At 40.9% G+C, this 26,446-nt stretch overlaps 8 protein-coding genes across 8 annotated transcripts; 5 read left to right on the top strand and 3 right to left on the bottom strand.

The window, feature by feature from the left end:
• Positions 1 to 36: 36 nt before the first annotated feature.
• Positions 37 to 6,272, bottom strand: LOC117249589 (histone H3-like). The gene is made up of 2 exons (XM_078165391.1): positions 5,869 to 6,272; positions 37 to 821 (listed from the first exon to the last, which is right to left on the bottom strand). Exon 2 carries the CDS (start codon positions 685 to 687, stop codon positions 277 to 279), a length of 411 nt encoding a protein of 136 aa, XP_078021517.1. The 5' UTR covers positions 688 to 821; positions 5,869 to 6,272; the 3' UTR covers positions 37 to 276.
• A 3,705-nt stretch (positions 6,273 to 9,977) lies between these two features.
• On the top strand, positions 9,978 to 10,609 carry LOC117249462 (histone H1-like). The gene has a single exon (XM_033615138.2). The coding sequence runs from the start codon at positions 10,008 to 10,010 to the stop codon at positions 10,413 to 10,415; it is 408 nt and encodes a 135-aa protein (XP_033471029.1). The 5' UTR covers positions 9,978 to 10,007; the 3' UTR covers positions 10,416 to 10,609.
• Positions 10,610 to 14,267: 3,658 nt separating this feature from the next.
• Positions 14,268 to 14,711, top strand: LOC117249464 (histone H2A-like). The gene has a single exon (XM_078165132.1). It carries the CDS (start codon positions 14,302 to 14,304, stop codon positions 14,686 to 14,688), a length of 387 nt encoding a protein of 128 aa, XP_078021258.1. The 5' UTR covers positions 14,268 to 14,301; the 3' UTR covers positions 14,689 to 14,711.
• Positions 14,712 to 16,567: 1,856 nt separating this feature from the next.
• On the top strand, positions 16,568 to 17,492 carry LOC144461779 (histone H4). The gene has a single exon (XM_078165323.1). It carries the CDS (start codon positions 16,584 to 16,586, stop codon positions 16,893 to 16,895), a length of 312 nt encoding a protein of 103 aa, XP_078021449.1. The 5' UTR covers positions 16,568 to 16,583; the 3' UTR covers positions 16,896 to 17,492.
• A 430-nt stretch (positions 17,493 to 17,922) lies between these two features.
• LOC117249467 (histone H2B 1/2-like) lies at positions 17,923 to 19,174 on the top strand. Its single transcript, XM_033615144.2, has one exon. It carries the CDS (start codon positions 17,939 to 17,941, stop codon positions 18,314 to 18,316), a length of 378 nt encoding a protein of 125 aa, XP_033471035.1. The 5' UTR covers positions 17,923 to 17,938; the 3' UTR covers positions 18,317 to 19,174.
• A 126-nt stretch (positions 19,175 to 19,300) lies between these two features.
• LOC117249590 (histone H3-like) lies at positions 19,301 to 20,825 on the top strand. Its single transcript, XM_033615326.2, has one exon. The coding sequence runs from the start codon at positions 19,516 to 19,518 to the stop codon at positions 19,924 to 19,926; it is 411 nt and encodes a 136-aa protein (XP_033471217.2). The 5' UTR covers positions 19,301 to 19,515; the 3' UTR covers positions 19,927 to 20,825.
• A 440-nt stretch (positions 20,826 to 21,265) lies between these two features.
• LOC117249468 (histone H4) lies at positions 21,266 to 21,745 on the bottom strand. Its single transcript, XM_033615146.2, has one exon. It carries the CDS (start codon positions 21,697 to 21,699, stop codon positions 21,388 to 21,390), a length of 312 nt encoding a protein of 103 aa, XP_033471037.1. The 5' UTR covers positions 21,700 to 21,745; the 3' UTR covers positions 21,266 to 21,387.
• A 1,032-nt stretch (positions 21,746 to 22,777) lies between these two features.
• LOC117249463 (histone H2A-like) lies at positions 22,778 to 23,856 on the bottom strand. Its single transcript, XM_033615139.2, has one exon. The coding sequence runs from the start codon at positions 23,749 to 23,751 to the stop codon at positions 23,365 to 23,367; it is 387 nt and encodes a 128-aa protein (XP_033471030.1). The 5' UTR covers positions 23,752 to 23,856; the 3' UTR covers positions 22,778 to 23,364.
• Positions 23,857 to 26,446: the final 2,590 nt, after the last annotated feature.

Raw genomic sequence — 26,446 nt, 5'->3', positions numbered from 1 at the left:
CACAACAACTCTCGCATTGGATGAATGAAGGACACAACAACTCTCGCATTTTATCTAGTTTCATTGATTGATTCTTTATGGGTATAATGTGACTATTAACTACGAGAGAAAACACTATGATATTGAGTTTTGTGACTGAGGTCGCTGCAGTGCTTTCTAGTTTTGGTAAAATTTTATCGAGCATTATCTGTATTGTGAATAGGAACGAATTACTTTAAAACTGGTGTATGGCTCTTAAAAGAGCCGTGGTGGTTTGTTGAGTGTAGTCGGGTGAGTTTAAGCCCTCTCTCCGCGGATCCTGCGGGCCAGCTGGATGTCTTTGGGCATGATGGTGACCCGCTTGGCGTGGATGGCGCACAGGTTGGTGTCCTCGAAGAGACCCACCAGGTAAGCCTCGCTGGACTCCTGCAGAGCCATGACGGCGGAGCTCTGGAAGCGCAGGTCGGTCTTGAAGTCCTGAGCGATCTCCCTGACCAGGCGCTGGAAGGGCAGCTTGCGGATCAGCAGCTCGGTGGACTTCTGGTAGCGGCGGATCTCTCTCAGAGCCACGGTACCGGGCCTGTAACGGTGAGGCTTCTTCACGCCGCCGGTGGCCGGCGCGCTCTTACGGGCAGCCTTGGTGGCCAGCTGCTTCCTGGGGGCTTTGCCTCCGGTGGACTTACGGGCGGTCTGCTTGGTTCTTGCCATTGTTTAAGTTAGTCTGCTTCCGTTTCTCGAGGAAACAAGATATCGTGAAGGAAGTGTCTGCTGCATATATAGCCAAGGCCGGCACACTGGCAACGCTGATTGGTCCAGTGTAAGCACGTGACACAGCAGCTCAGCTAAAAGCAATCGAAAACATACATGTAATTTATTAAACTGTGCTGTTGATACTACTCTTATTAATCAGGAAATATCATAAATTTTTTAAAAAATAATATATGATAAAATTTTGTATAAAACTGTTATTGATGTGAGACAGCCACAGAATATTTATTGTATTAACTGTACCAAATATTGGTTACTGCTACTAAAATTCTGCTGTATTATTTTGATTTATTATATATTTGATCCCAAACTGCTTTAAACTACCCTCATTCACACAATAAACCAAAGTCTCTCAGTTTTCATGTACATATCAAGTCAACTTTATTTGTCAATATCACATATGCACTAGACATACGGACAACTGAAATAGCGTTACTCTCAGACCCGTATTGCAGCTGTGTACACATAAATCTAGAACTAAAAATAAAGAAAATATATACAATATAATTCCAAAATATACAATATAGATCTAGCTAAGCTATACAGGGGGAAAAAAAAGTCCGGATAGAAGTACAAATTTAAATAATAGGAACATTATATATATATATATATATATATATATATATATATATATATATATAAACAAACTAGGCTCATGAAGGCCTTTATCACAGGGGCTAGTGATGATCCTGACTGGTACAAGTGGTCAGTCACTGGTGTGGAATAATTAGCACCAGTCTCAAGTAAACTCACGGTCTGTGCTACTTTAAAAATGTAGATTTGTAATTTGCAAGATCACAATGATTGAAGTTTCAATTGTTGACATCATCTTTCCTGATGATATCTTCTTTTTCACTGAGACTAAAGATGAGTGGATGAACCAGTGTGCCTTAAAAGCTGCAGTGTGGTGATGAGAGGAGGAGAGGACTCGAGATGTTTAATGACATAATGGACAAAGAATGCTATCTTTATTTGTATAATTGTAAATTTAATAATAGGGTTACAGATATGTAGGAGTTATTTTGAATGTCCAGGGTTCTGAAAGTAAAAATCTATTAAAAATCTATTGATAAAAATCATTGGTTCACAACTGGTGGGTAGCGGTCCAAAAGTGGGTCACAAGTTTGTAAAAACACAAAACAAAAAAAACAACTTTATTTTTAAGACAGTGAATTTCCAGCACAGAGCTTTTATTTTGAAGTGCCATTTCCTGCTGTTGAGTGAGAGACGAACGGACGGCTGCTTGACAGAGACAGAAAACAAGCTTGACAACATGGCCAAACACAAGTATGATGCTGAACGTATTAAACTGTGTGGACCTTTAACTAATGACTGAGGAGAAATCTGGACCCTGAGGCTGGACCAGTTGGGAACCACTGATATAAATCATCTTTTTCTGTACAGATAATAGTAACGGTTAAAGCTCTTTCAAGGTTTGGATAGACAGAAGACATCTGGTATCTTTGTTAAAATGTCACAGACAAAGTAAGAAGAAATGGAAGGTTGGTTTATTTCAGCTTAGAGCTACAAATGGGGGCCACTGAGGGGCAACGGGTGGGTCACAGGACACAGGCAACAGATGTTCACCAACGGCCCAGCCACGACCAATGGCTGACCCTCAGTGGAAACAAACCTTTTATTTACTTTAATTTCACAGAGAGAAAGAATTAATTGTGAGGACAATTAAGCCTCCACAAAAATAGCATTTTAAGTCTTGTGTGTGATTTATATTTTGGGGATTTATACTTCATACAAGCAGATGAAATCTCCACTTATTGCTAGGCTAATTTATACAATGTAAAATGCCATAGGCTTGTGCTAATAACGTTAGCATGTTGTATTTGTTGGGAAAATGTGTCCAGATAAAGACAAGTGTTTGTCTGTGAATGCTGCGAGTTATAGTGAAGCTGATTTGTGAACTTGTGTTTGAAATTGTCTCTATTAAGCCATGTTTAATGTGTGTTTAATGTGTGTTTTGAATCAACTAAACTTTACAGCACACAGAAACCGTGATGCAGACTAGTGTTTGTTGGTGTTACTGCAGAGTGACACAGACACACCACCGCACAAGCAAAAATGCTCACAATGGTGTAGGCCATGTGCGTAGGTTTTGCTGCACAAGTAGCCTTTAAATGCCCCTTTAGTATTTACACTGACTGCTGCCTTTTTGGATGTGAATGATTTGGGTGTCTCTGACCACAGATGCATCACGTTCTCCACCCTGTTTCACACTGTCCCCAGCCGTAAATTACCGGTCCATTACTCCGGCTCTATAAATGAGTCCAAAGTGGATTTAAGTCCACCATGCCTTCTGAACACAAACCGCTCCACAGTCACTTTGCTCTTTGCCTTTGTACCTAGCCCTCTAGATTACATGCTGTTGACCTGGGATGCTTGAAAAAACAGATGCAACTACGTCGACTTGTAACTTTTGCAAGGACGCAGGACGAGGAGTAGTTTGGTCTACAGAAGATTCTGTGCGTCTCCAGATGTGGAATGTAGAATAATCAAACAGAAACACTGAGGTTTTCCTCTGATTTTCAGTTAATCTGAAAGTGAGGGGCTTCATAATCGCAAACACCCTGTGAAAACACCCTGAAGTGCTATGTCATGGGCAGCTGGACTTGCTTGCATTTCTTGAAGATGTTTCACCTTTCATCCAAGAGGCTTCTTTAGTTCTAAAATGGATTGGACTCATGGTTTTGGCGAGGAAAGGGGGTCATTGAGAGCTCCCAACTCCATTAAAACAGCTCTGAGCTGCTGGCTGCCTCCCTCTTCCACTGCTCCAGGTGTCTCTCATTAATCACCACAGCAACGACCACTAACACAAAAAGTGTGTGTGTGTGTGTGTGTGTCTCAGAGAGGACAGCAGTAAAGGAACCTTCTGCTGCTCTCTGCCCCTCCTCTCTCCACTCCACTCACCATGGCAACCACTCACTGGCAGACTTTCCATGGCCATTTTGCCGGCAAGCTGCGAGCGTTTAGACACACAGCGCCAGATTGGCGAGTTGATCCGTGGCGCCCAATTTTCCGCCTCGTAGGGTAGACATATTGGTGGAACCTTTTTGGTTTAAAAAGACCGAGGCGGCCTTCCGCAAAGGGAGGAGCTGTTGATGACGCCGCACGTGCGAGCCACTGGCAGTGGATAAACAGGAAACAGCTAATAGCAGGAATTAGCGAGCAGCTAGTAGCAAGAGGGAAACACAAACCTGACAGACACTGTAAAGATGAGCAACTGGGGAGACAAGGAATTGCGCGCCCTCCTTGTCCTCGCAAACGAAGAGGCCATTAACCGTCAGATGACGGGGACGGTGAAGAACGGGCCGACTTACGAGAGAATCACCGAAGGACTGACCAGCCGCGGCTTCCCTCCCACATCACTGTTCACGTCACACGCTGAGCTACACGTTTTGTTACTTGCTCACGCCCCCCATTGCCCCGAAAAAGGCACATTCTGTATAAACAAAAGTAGGTAGGCGGCATTTTGCTGCACTCCCCGATTTTGTTTTTATACTGCCAATGCTGAAAGAAGACTGATTGGGCTTTCCTGCAAATTTGCACAATTCTACTAAAAAAGGCTAATGACAGCTGGGTGTCTGTGCTTGTCACTGAATCTCAAATGCAAAGATTAGAGCAGCTGAATCTCCATTTTAAACAGCATGTAAACATTATATACCAGTGTTTTCCATATGTCATATCCTACTACAACTACTACAATATTACTGTTGCTACTTTTAGGATTATGAATGATAAATACACACTCAACATGTTGTAAATAAAAACTTTTTACACAAAAAGTGCTCAGTACTTTTAGTACTGTGGTACATGTAATATGCAGTACTTGTACTAGGCAGTACATATCAATGATTCATATCAATACTTGCTTCGGGTTTGGCAGTAGCTGCAGGCACCGGTCAAAATTTCTTGTGAAATTTTCTAGTTAGGCCTTAATATTTCAGGACACATTCATTTACCTTAGTGTATTCACTGCTACTGTTTGCACCTGGTTAGATGTCACTGATTTATAAAGACTTTCAATAATCCAAATAGCTCCGAATTTTGTCATTTCACACAGTAAGTAGTAACTACAACAAAATCAATGAATCTAAATTATACTTGTTCAGCGGTTACACCAACAAAACACTAGTCAGCGATGGAGGTTTCTGTGAAGTGCTGTAAAGTTGAGTTGACACAAAACACACATTAAACATGACTTAATAGAGACAGTTTCAAACACAAGTACACAAATCAGCTTCACTATAACTCGCAGCATTCACAGACAAACACTTGTCTTTATCTGGACACATTTTCCCAACAAATACAACATGCTAACGTTATTAGCACAAGCCTATGGCATTTTACATCGTATAAATTAGCCTAGCGACTAGCAGAGATTCTCTCTACTCATATGAAGTCAGGATAAATAATAATATGAAGTTAGGATAAATAATCATTTAAAATGTTATTTTTGTGGAGGCTTTATTGTGTTTACAATTTATTGTTTCTTAACTGTGAAATTAAAGTAAATAAAGGAAATGGTTTCAGCTTACAGAGACAGACAGGAGGTCTGCGTCACCACAATGTGTAGTTACATTTCTGGTCAGGTGCACGTCAGGCCACAGCATATGTATGGCATTGATTCAACACAGCAGTATAAATCTGACATAAGAAGTCGCAGTTACTTTGTGTGTGTCTTTAAGAGACTCATACCAGTGGCTTTATAGAAAGACCATTTTCACACAGTGTTCACAATACAAAAAGTAATTTAATTACTGTATTTGAAACAAAATAAGATACATGGAGTGTATTAAATATATCGCCCACCCGTACCTGTGAGTCAGTAAAAGTTATTTTGTGTTGATACAAGTGTCCCAACTGACCCCGCTCTCCCCTACTCCTAAAGACTCTCTGTTTACATCTACCACAAATGTTTATTTATTATATTTCACCCCACATTATAACCACTGCACTTCATCTTTTATATTCTGTATGTCTGTCACACACACACACATTATATCAGATCCAGGAAAAGTGCTCTTTAATCGCATTTGGGCGGCTCTGAGAAGAGCCTTTTAGTCAGTGAAGCAAACTTTCATTTGCACTACTTCGCTGCGTTTTTACCTGCTTCAGATTTCTTGGGAGGTTTTGCCTTAGCGTTCTCGATTCTCCGAACCTCGGCGGCCAATTTTACTGCGATCAACTCGGCGGCATCACCCCGCTTGAAGGATCCCATGGCGCCAATTCCCTTCGGCGTAGTTTGGACAATGGCTTTTTTCGACAACAACCAGTTAATACCGCTTCTGATGACGCGATTGTTGCCCTCCACATCGATATCTAGGGCAGCCAGTTCCTTCTTCAATGCTATAGTGGATATACCTTTCCGGTCCTGGTAAGCGCACACTGCTTTTAAGATGAGCTCGGCAACATTACACCTGGGGATTTTTCTAACCGGGTCTAGTTTCCGAGGCTGACCGCCAGATGATGTCGTGAGTTTAGCTTTAGGTTTAACCATTGCGGTAGCACAGACACCCTCCACTGCAGTCTGCTACATCTGAACAAGCACTTCCGCTAAACAGAGGTACTAACACACCCCATGAGAACCGTAGAGACTCAGCCGCTCTGAAGTGCAGCTGGAGCACTGACACACTTGTGTTTTCTCTTTACCTATAAACGTATAAAATACACATCTGGAGGAGGCACTAACGTCTAAAATCAAATAGAAATAACAGCGAGTGAGTTTCTCCTTATACACAAGTGACATAAAGCTTTGAAGACTTTTGAGAATCCTTTAAACTTCCCCCAACTCCTGCCGCGAGAGGCTCTGCTCTGTGACTTTTTCCTGCAGTTCCGCCCCTAAATGTTTTAAAATACCTTCGAAAACCACTGACACCAGTTAGATGCTGAGATTAGCCGTTTGTTTAAGTCTCAAAGTGAAATCAGTCATCTGTTGCTGTTGAATCTGTATGAAAAAGAGGTTAGTTTGGTTTCTGCAAACACACTTACAAGTTCATTGGAACTTTGCGCTTGCCGTGATGAACAGTCACTGTGGATATCAGTTACGTTATTCTGCTTTAAAATTCATTCATTTAATCCAAATTTTACGTACATCAAAGTCCGGAAAGTGAACGCACATAAAATAACTATATCATAGAGTTGTTGTTGTTGTTGCTGTTGTTGTTGTTGTTTTACTTTGGGAGATCCACTCAGCTTCTTACTGTTGCAAACCGAGTCAGCTGTTCATGTGGTCCGAGGCCAGTATAAAGCTAAAGTAAATGCCATTATTTGATTAAGATAAATATGAGTGTGATTATAACATGTAGTGTCTATAGTGTTTATTCCCTTTTGTATTAATGATTCATGTACTGTTATTAGTGGGCAAGTACTAGTGGTAACATCTTCACTTAAGAAAAGATCCTAAGATGAGTTTGGGATGCCTATATATTTCTGTATATTCAAGACATGCTTTCATGTTCTCATTTAATACCTAAAAACCTGGCAGAAGTATTATGAAGTCACTGCCTCTGAAATGAAAGTGAGCAAGTTTTTAACATAATATAACTAGGACCAAGGTCATAAGTTTTGTTGTGACGTTGTGGTGGGCCACATGTGAAACAGAGTCTTACAGGTCTCTGTCAGAAAATTTGGAGCATCAGACACTCTGCATTCTGGTGAACTGAATTTCTGCCTTTTATGCATCAGTTTAACATTTAAGTGTATTTTGTTTTGTCAAAATGAAGTTTCTTTGCTACTTTCATGTTTTTACTGGGGGGACAAATGCACAGGTTAAAAGTCCTCTGAACAGAACACTTGACCTTCCTCAGGTGCAACCACTTTCCTCTAATGAGAGCAGTTGCGTAGTGGAAGGTATACTCAGGTATACGGGGTATACCCACTTCTTTTTCTATCCAGTGACAGTTTACCCACCTATCAACTAAACAGCCATATACCACCTCATCAACCACTACACCACTGAATGAGAGGATATATGTTGCCTTCATCCTTGCTTGGTCTTTTGGATGGCAGAAATATGTCCTGTATGATATATTTAGAAACATTAATATTCTCCTAATGTTGCTCTACTCTTCCAGTGACTGTTTTAATTCTAAATATTCTGGTTTATAGTCATTATATGAATATGTATGGTAGTTATATAGTAACACCTGTTCAGGGAATAGAAAATATCACAATATTTTAATCCAAATACGTCAATAGTGATATTTTAAAAGTATTGCAGAGTTGACTGTTCATAAATTCTGAACATTACCAGCACACTGACAGATGTTAATAAAGTGTAATTAAGTGAAATAGAGCAGATTTTGTAAAGGAGCAGTTTCCAAATTGGCCATTTTAGGTACATTTGTGTGCCACCTGTGCCTCTCGTGAAGCTGTAAAACACACTCAGTGTCACTTACTTAAGTATTACTGTAGAACTATAGGTATTAATTTTGTCTGAAAACAACTGTTGATTGATTACATTCCCACCTTCAGCATTTCTTTCTGATACAACTCGCTCACGACCAAACACAAGACAAAACTCTCCCATATAACTAATCAGGCCAGCAAAATAATCTGTTCACACCAAACTCTTCTATCTGAACTGTAAAACCGCTCAGTGATCAGGAAAGCCACCCCCAGTACAAAGTCTGACTGGCCCTGAAAAACATCTACAAGAAATCCTCCATTCCCTCTGCAATAATCCCCCTGAACAATCTAAAACAGAAACTGCACTTTAACCTGATTTTCTGTTTTAACACTCCCCTTTTTGTATTTTAAATGTGTTTTAAATGTGAATTATATGTGTTGCCAAAGCTTGTCAAAGGAGAATTATCTGTCACTGTTGGGACAGACAATCTACAGACAGAATAACCTTGTCATGAAAGATGATAAAAACCAGAATAGGACACTTAGTACCAGATTCAGTCAGAAGATGGAGACACAGACTGTGGCCCAGAAGGTGGAGACAAAGGAAGTCACCTTCCGTTCTCCTGGCAGTTCAAATAACCAGAGACGTTGTTCACAGACTGAAGCACACAAGAAATAAGCCTGGAGGCCATTTGTCACACATTTCTACCAATTTTTAACGGCCTGAAGCAAGATTTGACTACAAAGCACAGTTTGTTGCTGTGAATGTTTATGGGAGTTATACTGCTGGCATCAGTGGATTGTCAGGATTCATTTCATGTGTCATTTGTGTGGAAACCTTGTCATGAAAGATATTGGGAGCGCTGCAATACAAGCATGTGTGTTCAGGCAGATAATACTTTTTGCGTATAGGTCTCTTTCTGCTTCCCCTCAACTGAATCATAGTTTCTCTGACAATGTATAAAACTAGTCCAAACCCATTGAGTGCACAGTTACGTACATGTATAGTTTCACATGGTGTGTGTTTGGGATACAGGTCATAGGAAATTGCAGATTAAATAGTGAACTGATCTCATTAAGAAGAGCAACGTATTCAGAGTTTTTGAAAAACGTGGGACTGACAGAATGACACACTGACAGTTTCCATGATTATGTATAGTAAGATAATCAAGAATGAAGCTTACTACATAATGTCTGGTGTTAACAGTTTGTGTGAGCTTTGGCTCATCAGCCATCTAAAGAAGTGTGAGAGCCTTTGTGTCCAGTGTTAAACATACCCGTTAAACACATTTCATATATTACAAACTATAATCTTTATGTGGTTGTATCATGACTTTAAATACAAATAACCGATAATAATAGTTTCAAGAAGTGTGCAAGCCAGTGGCCCATCCCTGTCTGAGTGTGTTTACAGATGCCAAAATAGCCTCTGTTTAACGAAAGATATTCACAAGACTTGACTCTTTTTACATTGAGCGTCTGAACAAATGTCTCTTCTCACTGTTTAACTCTTTTAAACGGACTTCTAGTGTATTTTAAAGCACTTAGGGGAGAAAGCACAAGGAAAAGACGCGCAGCAGCGTCTGTCACAGCGGCAGATTGATGAGATTTAAAGACTTCCCAAACAAGCTGAAGAGCAGCTTTAGATTTCATTTGACCTGTAACTCCTATGCTTCCAGCTCGATTCAAGTTTAAACTTTAACCCTTCCCCAGATGTGTGCCTTATGCGTTTATGTGCGAAGAGAAAACACAAGTGTGTCAGTGTTCATGCGGCACCGGAGAGCAGCAGGCTGGGCTGAGTCTCCACGGTTCTCATGTTGTGTTCAAGTACCTCTCTTTGCAGGATGTGACGTTGCAGTTGTAACAGACCGGGCAGAGGGGAGTGTAGCGATAGAAAAATGGACGGACCCCCGAAAAATGAACCTCGCAGGAAGAAGAACGCCCCTCTGGGCACCGCTGACCTCGTCTTTAGGGCGGTGTCCGCCACCAAAGACCGTAAAGGTATGTCTTATGTCGCTTTGAAGAAGGCACTGGCCGCGCAGGGCTACGACGTGGAGACCCATGCTATCCAAATTAAACGCGCCGTTAAGTACTTGGTAAAGACAGGAGCCCTGCTGCAGATGAGTGGGTGCGGAGCTTCCGGGTCTTACAAGGCGAACAAGAATGCTGGTAAGCCCACATCAGTAGCGGACAAGGCCGCCGCCAAGAAGCCAAAAGCAGCAACGCCCAAGAAAGCAGAAAAGCCTGTAGCAGCTAAGAAAACCCCAGTCTCGAAGAATAAAAAGACCTCGAAGAAGAAGGCCTAACAACACCCAAGATGGCTGCTTTACTCTAAGTCTGTATCCCAACTACTATCCCAAGTTTGCGTCTAAGAAGTGAAGTTTGCTTCAAATAATCAGGCTCTTCTAAGAGCCATCCACATCCAGAAAAGAGCATATGTCTACTATTTGTGTCTTTGTCATTGCACCAAGTTTATTCGTATATGTGCAGACAATTATAGAGAAGCTATTATTGCTAAACTAACATGAGAGGCTCATAAATAGTGCTGAAGTAGCAGAAAGCGCCTGAAAGACGCATGAGTAAAAGTATCCTGCAGATTTCTCGCCAGAAAATGATTCTGGAATGAGTTTAAGTCACCTACTGGAGTAAAATTATTTAAGTACTTGATATTTGTTGTACTTAACTTTTAAAGGTATTTTAAAGTATTGAAAGTAAAACAAGAATACGTTCTTTAAATAAAATAAAAAGTAGTTTATTTCTTAGTGAGGTGTATGCTAACATAAGAATGGAGGCTACATTACAGAACAAAAGATCAAAATCTAGTTTTCCGTCACTCCCATGGTTGAGTACAAGTCAAAGTTGACTGACATTCAAAAGTAAAGTGCAGATACTCCCCAAAATACCAATGGTGAATGCAGGAAATTACACTCCCTTGTGTCACATAATTACGCGTCACTGAAGGTAACAAGTGCTTTATTTTGAGAAATTGATCAACCAGACCTTTTCTACATGTTCGCAGTCAAAGAAAACTATAGCACGTGGACATAATACCTAGTAAGGGACTGTTCTCTACTTATCAACAGAGGAGAGTAGCAGAGGTGTGACTCTCCTCACAGCTACAAATATTTTCCCCTCAGCCTTCCTGAGTGACAGGGGGAGGAAGCATGACCCTCAATCCACAATAACTTGTTTACTGGATTTTTTAAAACTTGAAAGTTGAAACTTGTTGAAGGTAAAATCCAGGAGATGACAAAAGCCTTAGTTTTTTGCTCTTGTCGTTTTATGCTGGTGTAACAGGGTTAATATACAGCATGTATGATTTCACTTGCCATGGCTCACACATGGCTCACACATTTTATTGCTTGCTAAAACAGATTTATTTTATGGTCAGCAAACGCAACACCCCTGCAGACTAGGGTCGTGTACCCGGAAGATCTGATAGGTGCGCATGTTATCAGCTCCGTAATTATTTTGTATTTTTTATCATAATTTTATAAGGGGTTGTTTATGTTACCTTTTGTAAAACTTGAGCTCCCCTTGAGCACGTCCTTTTGAAAAAGCTGACATGTTTTTAATTTGTGTGTAACCTGGTTAGCATAACACAGGGTTTAGCTAACTTGCACTCCCTTTTTATTTCATATTCCCAGTGTGAGAGCACGTGTAGAATTGAGGCCAAGACTGACTGTACAATTATTCTTCTGCCAGGTACGCTTTTCGTGTATTTTATGTTCATTTTAAAACTAAAGCAACAGTTTGGCTGTACTGTCTCCCTGTGTGAGAGCACGTGTAGAAATGAGGCCAAGACTGACTGTAAAATATTTCCTCTGCCAGATGCCGGAATAAATGGCGAGTGTCAACAGCGATCTGATTTTCCTCATGATTATACACAACGCAAGCAAGAGAGAGTACACAACCGCTACACTGGTTAGTTATTGTTTATTTTTGTAGAATAAACCCAGGACGTGTGGAAGGCATGTTTCCTTTAAAAAAATCTGTGGTAAAATGAATACAAATTAGAGCTATTTAGCTGAATGCCCCTCCCTTTAGCCAAAATTAATAGATAGAAAGTCCCTCCTGTACTTAAAATAAATATTTGACATGCATTCCCCTTTTGTGCACCACCCCTCCCCTTCATAAGCAATGAACAGTCCCTAATAAAAAATTAGAATAGCAGCGTTAGTTCTACATTCAGCCTCTAGATGGAGACACAGACCGTGGAATAAAAGGTAGAGGCAGAGGACGTCAGACGACTGCAGACCTCTCCCCTGTCAATACAAGTCAATAGAAACGGTGTTTACTGAAGAACTACACTGAAGAAGGCGTGGAGGTAATGGATTACACATGTTTGGCAGTTTTATGCAACCGGACACAAGTTTTGACTAAGGAAAGATACCATAGTTGTAAATGAAGGGAATTTGATGAGGAGTTATATTGCTGGAATCAGAGGATCCACTGGATTCATTGATTGTGTGGATAGATGAAATGAAAGATAGAATCGCTGAAATCTGAGCACGCACTGTGTCGAGTTTGTCTTGATGGATTGCTCTTTGATTTGTTAGAAATTTTTATGCTTGCTGACTCTGACTTTTTTTTAGCCCAAAACAGTATGCAACGTGACTGTCCTCACATGACCAGATGCCTCAAGACGTGCTTAATGATTAAACTAATATCCACACTGTAAATATCTCACCTATAGTCCTTGGTGGATAATGACACAATGGGCCCCCTGGGTACAGAGATGCAAAGGCCCCACCATCAACAGAGGAGCAAGACATACAGACGTTGTGGAGGTTTGGCTTATTTTTATTGTTTTTATTTTGTACTTCTAGTCTCTTCATAGAGATTTTCTGTCTATTTTAGGTTGTTTTGTGTCTTTGTGGTTACTTAGCATCTATTTCTTTTACTTGCATCTCTCTCTGAATCTCTTCTTCAGCAGAATGATTCAACACCTTGGGCCCTGTAGGCCCATTCAGTAATCCATCCATCCCTATAGCGTATTCATATCAATACTTGTGCACCATATATTTTGTCCAATTGCTGCACATGTTCATACTGTACAAACTGTAGGCCTGTATTTCTTCATGTCTAGCCCTTACTCTTCATATATAGTGGTGGTTATATAAATGATGCTTGCATCATTCTGCACTTTACTGCTCTTTGTGAACTGCATGGCAGTGTCCGAGTAGAACTCTGTGCAATATCAGTAAAGATGCCTCTAACATAATATTAGTGACATTACTGAGGTTAAAGATACCAAAACGAAAACCTAAACATTAATTTGAAACATTTTTTAATATCAGTTGCATTTTTGTACTTGGACCATACACCTCATTTATCAGGAATGAACTTAAGCTGCACTTTTGTTTTAGTTGTGCCCAGAAATACACTAAACAAAAATATAAATGCAACACTTTTGTTTTTGCTCCCATTTTTCATGAGCTGGACTCAAAGATCTAAAACTTTTTCTACAAACACAAAAGACCATTTCCCTATTTTTTCCTTACTTAGTGTACATTAAACTAAACCATTACAAGCTGTAACTTACAGATCCCCTAAAGCCATAAGAAACAAGCCCAATATGTAGACCCATCACACAGACATGAAACCTTGAAGTAAACAGTACAAATACTTACCTACGATAGAACCATGTAATAATACAGCCAGCGTGAAGTTAAAGTGTCATACAAATATTATGATATTTTTCTCTGATGGATCTGCAGTGAATATTAACAATATCCCATACGATAAATTAAATGAATTGAGAAAATGTACAGTAAATATCTTAAAAAGTCAGTTTTCCTGCTGCAAAGCCTATAAATATATTTAGTGAGATCTGCGGCACTTAGAACTTCTACATGTCCAAAATCATGAAAAACATGACATAAACTGTGAAAAGATCTAAATTGTGGTTGAGCTGTCACAAAATTACCCATAAAATGGAGTATGTTCTTGTTGTTTTTGTTAGTTGTATCATTATTATTATCGTTAGTATTCACTTCTCTTATTTTGTAAATCTCACACACTGTGGAAAGGCGGGAGTCTTGTACTTCCTACAGTATGGTGACGTACCTCTTTCTGGTTGGATGATCATATGAGGACCAATGAGAGACTAGATAGTTGCTATATAAACCGGTGCCAACTCTCGAATGATATTCAAGCTTCTCAAGCTCTATTGAAACAGTAAACGTCAGCATGTCTGGTCGCGGGAAAACCACCGGTAAAGTCAGAGCCAAGGCGAAGACCCGCTCCTCTCGTGCCGGCCTTCAGTTCCCAGTCGGCCGTGTTCACAGGCTGCTGCGTAAAGGAAATTATGCGGAGCGTGTCGGTGCCGGAGCCCCCGTGTACCTGGCGGCGGTGCTGGAGTATCTGACCGCTGAGATCCTGGAGCTGGCTGGAAACGCCGCCCGCGACAACAAGAAGACCAGGATCATCCCCCGTCACCTGCAGCTGGCTGTCCGCAACGACGAGGAGCTCAACAAGCTGCTGGGCAAAGTCACCATCGCTCAGGGCGGCGTGCTGCCCAACATCCAGGCTGTGCTGCTGCCCAAGAAGACCGACAAGGCCGCCAAGGCCAAGTAAAGCCCCGCGCTGATTTAACCACTCCCAACGGCTCTTTCAAGAGCCACCCACTTATCTTTTTATTGAGCCAAGTCCTTAAAGATTTTCAACGCTTCGTAATTATATAAAACAAACATCAAGCTATACAGTATTGGAAGAAATACAGCACACAGTGCTTTATAATAACTACACTATATCAGGTGGAGCCAACTTGCTACATTACTACAAATTCCCTTTGTAAAGCTGAAACTAGTATTTGAAAGTTTAAGTTTAGTGTAATTTATGTATAAATTTGCAAAATCGCACTGATTATCATAGCCAGAAAATGTTGCCAAATAGTTGGTAACTTTTAGTCCTGTGTTTGTTGCTTGGCTTGGTTCTATCTAAGAACGAGTCATACCACAGCCACCACCTTAATCTGGTAAGTAAAGAACAGTCCCTAAGGGCATTATATGTACCGAAGGCTTTACAAAGTAGACATAATGGACATAAAACAGATGAACATTTCAATATAAAAGGTAACTTGAATATGCATACATGTAATGATGAAATTATAAGATATAATTTATAACATCAAGTTAGATACAACAGTTTAAAAGAACTGCAGTACTGTTAAATGTAAAGAGAAAAGTGTTGTTTTGTCTGTAAGTGTCTGACAGCAAAGATCCCTACAGAGACAGATCTTTATGTTAAAGAGTAAGATCATTTTTGTTTAACTAGAAATAGCCCCCAAAATCACCATCACCAAGGGAGAAACAAAAAAAATCAATTATAACAGGGAATTTATACTTATGCATTGAATCAGCGCTGTAGCTATGGCGTAGGTTCCACGTCAACATAGCCTGGCGTGCACCTCTCTAGAATTGTAACTACGCTTTATGGCGACGCAGACCTCCTGTCTGTCTCTGTATACTGACTCCCTCAGTGGAACAAAGCTTTTATTTACTTTAATTTTACAGATAAGAAACAATAAATTGTGATGACAATAAAGCCTCCACAAAAATAGCATTATTAGGCGTGTGTGATTTATCCTGGCTTCATATGAGCAGAGGAAAAGTCCAATACCCACTAGGCTAATCTATACAATATATAATACCATAGACTTGTGCTAATAATGTTAGCATGTTGTATTTGTGGGGAAAATGTGTCCAGATAAAGACAAGTGTTTGTCTGTGAATGCAGCGAGTTTTAGTGACGCCGATTAGTGTATTTGTGTTTGAAATTAAACCATGTTTAATGTGTGTTTTGAATCAACTAAACTTTGCAACACGTCACAGAAACCTCTGCAGCTGACTAGTGTTTTGGAGGTGTAACTGCAGAGTGACACAGACACACCACTGCACAAGTATGCTCACATTAGCATAGGCTACGTGCTTCATAAGATATTAACTGTATCTTAGGAACATAATAATTATTTTAATCAAATGCTTAATGACTGTAACCTTACTGTTGACCAGTACCCCTCCTGTGTTACAAGACAGGATCATCCCCCTTTAACCTCAGTTAACATGGATATCTGCAAGATAGATTAACTGTAAACCCTGTAAGTAATGACTCCACAGCTCAAAACAGTGGGCAGTAAACAAAAATTAAAATACCCGTATTTTCGGTGATTTTGTGTTTCATCTAATTTAGTTATCACATTGTGTACGACCTAATGTTCAATATGAAGATGAAAATTAGACAATGACGCTATTGCACATCAAAGGATTCAGTGTCGATGTTCTCACTTTTATTTTGAAGGATTGTTTTATCAACCGGAAATACAGCCGTCTCTACCGTAAGAAAAAAAGAGGAAGAGGAAACTCGTGTTGCTGGGCGGTCTTCAACTACGTCCTCAGAGTGCATTTATATAGTGATGTTCTGAATAGACCTAATCAGTTTTATTTCTTCGGAACAAACTAAAAGCAAACAAGATGAGTGGTCGCGGTAAGGGAGGCAAAGGACTCGGTAAAGGAGGCGCTAAGCGTCACCGTAAAGTTCTCCGTGATAACATCCAGGGAATCACCAAACCCGCCATCCGCCGTCTGGCTCGCCGCGGCGGTGTGAAGCGTATCTCCGGTCTCATCTACGAGGAGACCCGCGGGGTGCTCAAGGTCTTCCTGGAGAACGTCATCCGTGACGCCGTCACCTACACCGAGCACGCCAAGAGGAAGACAGTCACCGCCATGGATGTGGTGTACGCTCTCAAGAGGCAGGGCCGCACTCTGTACGGCTTCGGAGGTTAAATCACTGCCTCAGCTCACCTCAACACAACGGCTCTTTTAAGAGCCACACACATCAACCGAAGAGCTCGTTACCTGCATTGAACTCATGATTAGTATCAATCATTGGAAGCTGCTGTTTGTAAATATGTGCTCCATTGTAGTCCACGTCGATTTATTATACAATAGGTTTATGCCCATGGGTAGAAATTACTTTCACCCACACTGCTTACATTTTAACGACCTGCAAATCATCAGGTCTCAGTAAATCAGCAATCGTAAGCTTTATGCACGTTTGAGACACAAACTGATGGCTAAAACACGTGTTGCTGTGAAAAATAAAATTTCTGTTAATGATGTACTTTTTAACGATATAAGACACGTTATTAATGTCTAATATGTAAGTGTCTGTCCTTGCCAAGTAAGTCAATAATTAACTCACAAGTGCAATCATTTGTTTTTTTAAATGCACCAAGCAGATAAATATAATACTCTTCGTAGACTACTCTACAGTATACACAGTCTAAAACACATTCACTTATATTTAAATGTATTTAATCGGTTAATGTTTTATGTTAAAAACCAAAGATATGTGGCACTTGACTATACTGATCATGTGAGACTGACATCATGATCTTGAAATAAGTATGTTGTACTGATTAAAGCATACACTAATTATATATTTCCATATTAATACAGATAGGAACAGTAACCGTAAGTATAATCATATGATGTACTGTGTTGTGCAGTTTCTATTTTATGTTATGATTTTAGTTATTATGATTAATAATAAATAACTGAATAAGCGAATTTCCCTTTTCATGTTCAATGAAGTTTTGTTTCATCATCTTATTTTAATTAAAGCACGTTTTATAACAATACACGATGTCGAAAGGCCACGTGCCTAAAGCGAAAGTAACACTTCCGCATAGTAACTCTATAACGCCATCAGAACTAACCAATGGCAGAGTGGGGACGGCACAGCAAAATTTGCATTCAGTTGATATAAATACAGACAGTGTCGTTTAAGTTTCATACACACTTCGGTGAACACGACAATCGCGACGATGCCTGATCCACCTGCACCAAAGGTAGCCAGGAAGGGCGCCAAGAAAGCGGCGAGCAAGTCGACCGGCAAGAAGGACAGAAAGAGGAGAAGGCCCAGGAGGGAGAGCTACGCCATCTACGTGTACAAGGTGCTGAAGCAGGTCCACCCCGACACCGGCATCTCCTCCAAGGCCATGGGCATCATGAACTCGTTTGTCAGCGACATCTTTGAGCGCATCGCCGGTGAGGCCTCCCGTCTGGCTCACTACAACAAGCGCTCCACCATCACTTCCAGGGAGATCCAGACCGCCGTCCGCCTGCTGCTGCCCGGTGAGCTGGCCAAGCACGCCGTGTCTGAGGGCACCAAGGCCGTCACCAAGTACACCAGCTCTAAGTAGACACTGCTGCTGCCTCCACTACTCAACCAACGGCTCTTTTAAGAGCCACCCACTATATCTTTAAGAGCAAAGTTGGCTGATTCCTACTTCAAATTATTAATACATTGTTGCTTGTGCTGCTAAAGCCTGTACCAGGTAATAGTTACAGCAGATTATGAGAATTTTTAGGAACAAATGGAATCAATTGGAAATGCGTAGCTGTACTATACTGTGTCAGTTACAACTTATGTATATATACTTTTTTTTTTTTTTTTTTTGAAAATATAGTCACATCAAATAAAACTACAACTAGCTGTGACAAGGTGGATGAACAATATTTCCCAAAAAATAGAGTTGTTAATTAGAGGAATGGGGTGGCTGGGTTTTGTGAGTGCGCACATTTGTTTTACACTTTTTTAAATTAAAAATTATTAGATTAGAAGATTAATTGATTTAAATATGAATACTGAATTAATATATCACTGAATTTATTTTAGATTAATTGTATGTTAGGTGAATGAACACAGTGCACAGCAGTATTACTGGACTCCAGCTTCTGTGGTAGTTTACTGTCACGTTCTGTTAAATTCTCTCTGACTGACTAACCCATATGATTCTATTACAGCTTCCTCACATTCTATATATTTAATTTAATCTCACATCATGAATAGTACAACATGCACATTGTACTTTTAATTCACTAATTCTGTTACTATTCCATACACCTGTTCACATGTTTCTTAGCACATAATCACTGAGGTTTATAAATTATATAAATCATATTGTAGAAAGCTGCATACTGGACTATAGGTATTTTAAAGTATTTATCCAAACACATATTGTATTGTATTTATGCCCAAATTGAAGTGATTTCACTGTAGTTAATCCCAGAACGTTGTTAAAGTGTATATATATATATATATATATATATATATATATATATATATATATATATATATATATATGAAGTTCATTATTCTTTACGAATTTTCTTATTGTCAATAGCTCATAGTGCTCCAATGATTCAAACAATAGGTAATGTGTTTGAGCGGGTCAGTTTGAATTTTCAAATTGCCTTTTGTCCAATAGCCGAGCTGCTGGATCACGTGCATACACTGGACCAATGAGCGTTCTCGGCGCGCTGGCTCCGGCTATATAAACCAGACAGAGTTGCTCTGTTAGTATTCTCTCTTTCTCAAGGAAGTAGACTCTCTCTAGCAATGGCAAGAACCAAGCAGACCGCCCGTAAGTCCACCGGAGGCAAAGCCCCCAGGAAGCAGCTGGCCACCAAGGCTGCCCGTAAGAGCGCGCCGGCCACCGGCGGCGTGAAGAAGCCTCACCGTTACAGGCCCGGTACCGTGGCTCTGAGAGAGATCCGCCGCTACCAGAAGTCCACCGAGCTGCTGATCCGCAAGCTGCCCTTCCAGCGCCTGGTCAGGGAGATCGCTCAGGACTTCAAGACCGACCTGCGCTTCCAGAGCTCCGCCGTCATGGCTCTGCAGGAGTCCAGCGAGGCTTACCTCGTGGGTCTCTTCGAGGACACCAATCTGTGCGCCATCCACGCTAAGAGGGTCACCATTATGCCCAAAGACATCCAGCTGGCCCGCAGGATCCGCGGAGAGAGGGCTTAAACTCACCCGACTACACTCAACAACGGCTCTTTTAAGAGCCACCTTACTCTCAGCTCAAGAGCTCCTTCCTGCTGATGACACGTTTAATATCACTGACAGATCAATAATATTTTTCTATAAAGGGTTTCTCATCGTGTAATCTAAACAAATACATTTGTGAATCTCATTTTAATACATAATAGGCTTTTACTTTGTCTACACTTTGTCTGATTTGCATTAATCAGGAAAAAACATCAAATATTGTAGCAAATTATTATAAATTTTATTTATGTACCACATCGTACTCTTTAGTTTTTCTTGTGTGAAATTAATATTTCTTAGTTTAAAACGAATATTTTGCACTATATTAGTTATCCATTCATAATGGCTCATGTAATCAAATTATAACTGAGTCACATAATGAAGTGACATTGGGATTAGAGGTTCTTATTTATACCCACTTTGGAAACATTTTCCAGTACTTTATACTTTTTTATGACATTAGTTGTGATTTTGCAGATGAAGATTTATATAATAAATGTTTTGATCTTTGAAAATGGGATAAGTGAGTGAGTGACTGAAAGATTTTCTTTATTGTCTTCTTTTTTGGCCTTCTGGCACCTTAAAAAAGTTATGTCTCAACTCTGAGAGACATTTCTCCAGAAACATCTCTGATGGTTTGATGTGGACATCACTTATGACAGATCGGTATTATTGTAGGTGTCAATGCATTTATTCCATGTAATATTATACAAACGATATAATTACACCTATCATTGTATGAAATATGTGCACTTCAGTCCGGTGATTTGGTTGGCATTTCGGTAATGAATAAAAACGTTTTGGGAGTGAACATTTCAGTAACACGTTTGTTTATATATTACAGCAATAAGTTATTTTCACCCTGTTCTACTCTCTACTGAAATATTATGAAGTTGATGTGATAATGTGAGTGCCCCTTAAAAGAGCCATTGTCTAACTTATACAACATATAAATCTTCTAATGAATGATTATGTATTATTAAACTACCCACACATATATAAATAAATAAAAAATATATTCAAGTATTTTGAATATGATGATTTTTAATTAGAATTTAAATTGGCCATTCTGTATAATGACTAGGCTTTTTATTTTTTGGTCCTTTAGGTAATTTATAAAACATCTGGGTAGCTAACTACTTCCACCACTGTAGTTTTGTTTAATAGGGCTTTTTTTAGTCACACAATTCATGCTGATGTACATTTTATACGTAGATTTCTCCGGAGTACAATAAATTTTTTGGCCTCAGTCTGAAGAGTCCTTCCTTTGGCTGTTTCGCGGGCTGTATGTGTTTCACATAAATGGTGCATGGTGGGCACGTGTCCTCTGTCTATTGAAAGTGGTACAAATATAATTTTACACTGACAGAAACGAGCTCTTTGGTTGATGTGTGTGGCTCTTAAAAGAGCCGTTGTGTTGAGGTGAGCTGAGGCAGTGATTTAACCTCCGAAGCCGTACAGAGTGCGGCCCTGCCTCTTGAGAGCGTACACCACATCCATGGCGGTGACCGTCTTCCTCTTGGCGTGCTCGGTGTAGGTGACGGCGTCACGGATGACGTTCTCCAGGAAGACCTTGAGCACACCGCGGGTCTCCTCGTAGATGAGACCGGAGATACGCTTCACACCGCCGCGGCGAGCCAGACGGCGGATGGCGGGTTTGGTGATTCCCTGGATGTTATCACGGAGAACTTTACGGTGACGCTTAGCGCCTCCTTTACCGAGTCCTTTGCCTCCCTTGCCGCGACCACTCATCTTGTCCGAGTCTAATTTGTTCTGAAAAAAAAACTGAACTGCAATGTTGAGGGGGTCGCTATTTGAATCCATTCTGCGGACGTAGTTGAAGACAGACCTCTCATTAATAACAGTTCCTGCCCGTCAAGTTTCCGGTTCCTCTTTTCAAACTAGAGATTACCAGCCGCAATATTTCCGGTTAAGAAAAAAGTCCTTCAAAATAAAAGTAAGGGCACTGGTGACTCTACAGGCCTCTGACGTTCTTGGGCATCTGTATACACTTAAGTACCTCTCGACATATTTAACATCACAGCTGCTACTTTATGTTTTAATTCATTTAGTTTAAGTCCATCTAAATTTACCCAGAATGTTGTCTCTTGTTAGAATCACAAAAAATCAATTCCCTGTAAAATTATTGCTCAGCACCATCTACACTTAATGGAGCACTGCAGAATTAATAATAGCACACAGGTGTTTTAACTTATTGCACTTAATAAAATTAATAATATCAGAAAGGTGTTAAAGTTCTCCAGCTGCAGTCTTGAAGGGCTGATATACATTTTGATAACCACCAGATGTCACTGTGACTGTGACATCTCCAAAGCCTCCTCTTTTCCAGCACTAATAGAAAAAGGTCCCAAAGCTACATGAGGGTTTTATTTACCCATCACTACAGGACACAGGTTTAAATGTTATTTTCAGTGGTATAGAAGTAGCTGCTAAAGGCTTCAACGGAAGTTGCACATCAAATTCTGTAACTTAATTTGGGTGCACAGTAGTATAAGGTCAAGAGTAGAGGTCTTTAGGGACTGTTTGTTACTTGTGAAAGCTGCTGCAGGCAGAGGGAGGCATGTCAAATAATGTTTTAAACACTAGAGGGACTTGTGTTATTTTATTTTGTCTAAGGAGAGGGATGGCTGTATTTTGAATTTACTGTAACGCCAATTTTTAAATAAAACATGGCTGTTTTCTTTAAGAATTGTCAAAATTCTACCATTTATCATATCTGCCTTCCTTAACAGTCCTTAGTCACATCATGGTGCAACGGATGCTTTCATCAGAAAAAAACAAAACCAAATCTGATCTCAAAATAGGGATATCTGATCAAAATTACTTTATTCTACATCTCATTTAACACTGTCAAAAATAAACTGCCTGTACAGCCAACCAGTCTGCACTACAACAGTGGAAAACCAAGGCGTTAGCAACCTCCAGGATTTCATCTTCAGCTTTTATCTTCTGAACATCAAAGGGTGAGTTTTAAATTTTAATACCTCATTTGTGATGGAGGGAGGGCCATGCACTAATTAAGACCCTTTTCAAGCCTTAAGTAAAAATATATGTAGCGTCCCAGAAGGTCAGAAATAAAAAGCATCAGTAGACACCCCCCTCCTGACATGTAAAGAACAGTCCCTTAATTACATGAGAGTATGTCTGATTTGAATGTTTGGCAGATAACGGAAAGAGGACTATGTTCAGTTCTATTAAGGTACCTACTGATAGATATGTAGCTCCTCGTTTTAACAGAACTGGAGCTCATGGGCTTTCAAACTGAAACCTGAGTCATGTGTATTTAATGTGTTATCGTTGCTGTACATCATTTGTTCCCATTAGGATTCTGCCGTTTCAGAATAAATGGGTGGCTCTTAAAAGAGCCGTTGGGAGTGATTAAATCAGCGCGGGGCTTTACTTGGCCTTGGAGGCCTTCTCGGTCTTCTTGGGCAGCAGCACAGCCTGGATGTTGGGCAGCACGCCGCCCTGAGCGATGGTGACTTTGCCCAGCAGCTTGTTGAGCTCCTCGTCGTTGCGGACAGCCAGCTGCAGGTGACGGGGGATGATCCTGGTCTTCTTGTTGTCGCGGGCGGCGTTTCCAGCCAGCTCCAGGATCTCAGCGGTCAGATACTCCAGCACCGCCGCCAGGTACACGGGGGCTCCAGCACCGACACGCTCAGAATAATTACCCTTACGCAGATGCCTGTGAACACGGCCGACTGGGAACTGAAGGCCGGCACGAGAGGAGCGGGTCTTTGCCTTGGCTCTGGCCTTTACTGCGGTCTTTCCACGTCCAGACATCTTTCAAAGAAATTCGGTTCTATTGTCAGAATGATCATAAATATGGCTAATTCGTCTATATATGACAGCCACGGTCTCCCAGCTGGTCGTTCATTGGTGGGTTGGAGTGTCGGTGTGATCGTCCAATCAGAAACGACGATGTAAAACACCGCAGAGATCACACGGCTTCCGCCTACAGTATGTGGGATTTACAAAGTAAAACGTCACAGAAAAAATTCAAATTTCAAAGCGAGTAAATTTAAGTGGGAAAAATAGAAATCGAAACATAAAAAACAGTACGCATTATATTCAGAGCATAAGTGGTCAGATCGGCTTCAAAGAGATGGTCAGAGCCCTGAAAACTCTTTTGTTTTGTCTTTAATTATCAAAATATTGATTCCTTTTTTTTTTTTTTTAAAGAAATATTAATTTTATCATATAGTCTTCATTTTATGTTCCTCACATATCTGTTGGTTTTGTCCGGACATCAAGCGGTCGTCTCTGTTTTTACTTATTTTTCTCACTTGTGTTTTTTCATTGTGCACTGAAGCGGAATATGAATCGTTTTATTGATATTCATCTTCATTTTGTAATTAATCATTAATAAATTTAAGGTAAGCAGTTCACAATCTCAAAAACGGACCCATAGGCACAAAATATTAATTTTTATGTTGATTTTTATGAATTTTATTTATATCAGGGATTCATATAACTCAGATCGTTGGTTACATACTGTAATCCCAGTTTCTATGAGTATAGGCTTCGCCCTCTAAGAGCTGTCACTATTGGGTTTATCCCCGTGCGCATGCGCAGTCGTGAAGATTTTCTTTCGCGCCACTGTGCCTTGCACAGTTGCCCCTCCCTGGTCCGCATACAGGGTATATAATACCTGCGTGACCAGAGATCTGCTCCCCATTTTTCTTCAGCGTTTGCATGCAGTACGGAAGAACCATGACTTCAATCAAGTCTCAGCACCCTGCTGGAGCGGTCCGTCTGTGCCCCAGCTGCCAGATCGATTACATCATGCCCTCCGACCTCCATCCCCACTGCAAGATGTGTCTCAGTCCCGAGCACGCAGGGATAGCTCTCACCGCCGGGGCCGCGTGTGCCTTCTGCGCTCACCTGCCCGTGGAAGAGGCAAGCGGATGCCTTTGCAGCGCTGCAGCCAGATGGTGACGGAGACGACAGCTGGGCTGACCGTGCTAGCTTCACGGTCGAAGAGGCAATGGAGTTTTTCAACTGCTCCAGCCCGGGAGGGGTCCACGGTGCTGGGCACGGGTCTTCATGAGACGAACAAGCCAGTTTTGGTTTAATCTTTCTACAACATTCCTACGGGTCGCAGTGGCCATTTTTGTGTGTTTTTTGGTGGCACTAAAGAGCTCCTTTTGGCACTCTTGGGGTTATTTTTTTCATTTCATCAAAATTTTTGCCAGTCCTGACAAGCGTGCTAATTTTGGTCAGTTTTTGAGCATGTTTAGGGGGTCAAATTTTGTTTTTTTGCGCACCAATGGGGCTCCATGTCATGCAGTAGGTGCCCTTTTTTCCTTTTCGTCCCTGCCCTTCAAACATCCTGAGTCCGTCACTGAGAGGGAGAGAAAAGATGTGAGAGCAGGCAGATTGAGATGGCTTTAAAATGTGTCAAATTCCTCCCTTTAATTCGCAAACCGTGGGTCCAATCGTCAATCTGATCTTTCTACGACATTCCTACGGGCTGCAGTGGCCATTTTAGTGTGTCTAGGTTATTTTATCAAATTTCTTGCCAGTCCTGACATGCGTGCCAGTTTTGTTGAGTTTTTGAGCATGTTTAGGGGGTCAAATTGGGATTCAAAGAGACAGCGGAAGAAATAATAAAGCATAAAGAATAATAAACGCAGCAAAAACAATAGGGTCGTCCCTAAAAATGTTTGCAGTACTTTACAGATGTCAGAAAGGAGTTTAATTATTTAGTGGTATAACCTTTTATATTTTATGTTTCTATCTTTTTTCCCAAATAAATTTTATTATAGATTTTTCACGGCAGATAAACACACAAAAAGGACAATATGAGGATTCGGGGGGGAGCTACTGCACAGACAAGACAAACTGGTGAAAGGAGGGAAGTAAAGGGTTATAGTGTTTAAACACCTCCGTCCTTCCATCCATTTTCCTCCACTTATCTAGGACCTGGTCATGGGGGCAGCAGGCTAATCAAGGTACTCCAGACATCCCTCTCCCCAGCAATGATATCCAGCACCTCCCGGGGGATGCTGAGGCATTGCCAGACCAATTGAGATATATGATCCCTCCAGCGTCTTCTGTGGTCTTCTACCAGTTGGACATGCCTGGAAAAACCTCTAATGGGAGACACCCAGAAGGCCAAACAACCACAACTGGTCCCTCTTGACATGAAAGAGCAGCTCTACTCCGAGCTCCTTCACCATTTCTCTGAAGCCCAGCCACCCTACAGAGGAAACTCATGTCAGATACTTATATCGACAATCTCCGTCTTTCGGTCACTACCCAGAGCTCATGACCATAGGTGAGGGTTGGGATGTAGATGGACCAGTAAATGCAGAGCTTTGCCTTCTGGCTCAGCTCGCTCTTCACCAGGACGGTCCAGTGCAACATCTGCAAACCACCAATCCACACTACAATTCATAAACAAGACCTGAGATACTTTAGCTCCCACGCTTGGGTCAACAACGCTCTCCCTCCCAATACAGAGGGAGCAATCCAC

This window comes from Epinephelus lanceolatus, chromosome 23 (assembly GCF_041903045.1).
Source record: "Epinephelus lanceolatus isolate andai-2023 chromosome 23, ASM4190304v1, whole genome shotgun sequence".
In the NCBI taxonomy this organism is placed as follows: domain Eukaryota; kingdom Metazoa; phylum Chordata; class Actinopteri; order Perciformes; family Serranidae; genus Epinephelus; species Epinephelus lanceolatus.
This window is presented reverse-complemented; position numbering and strand designations above follow the sequence as displayed.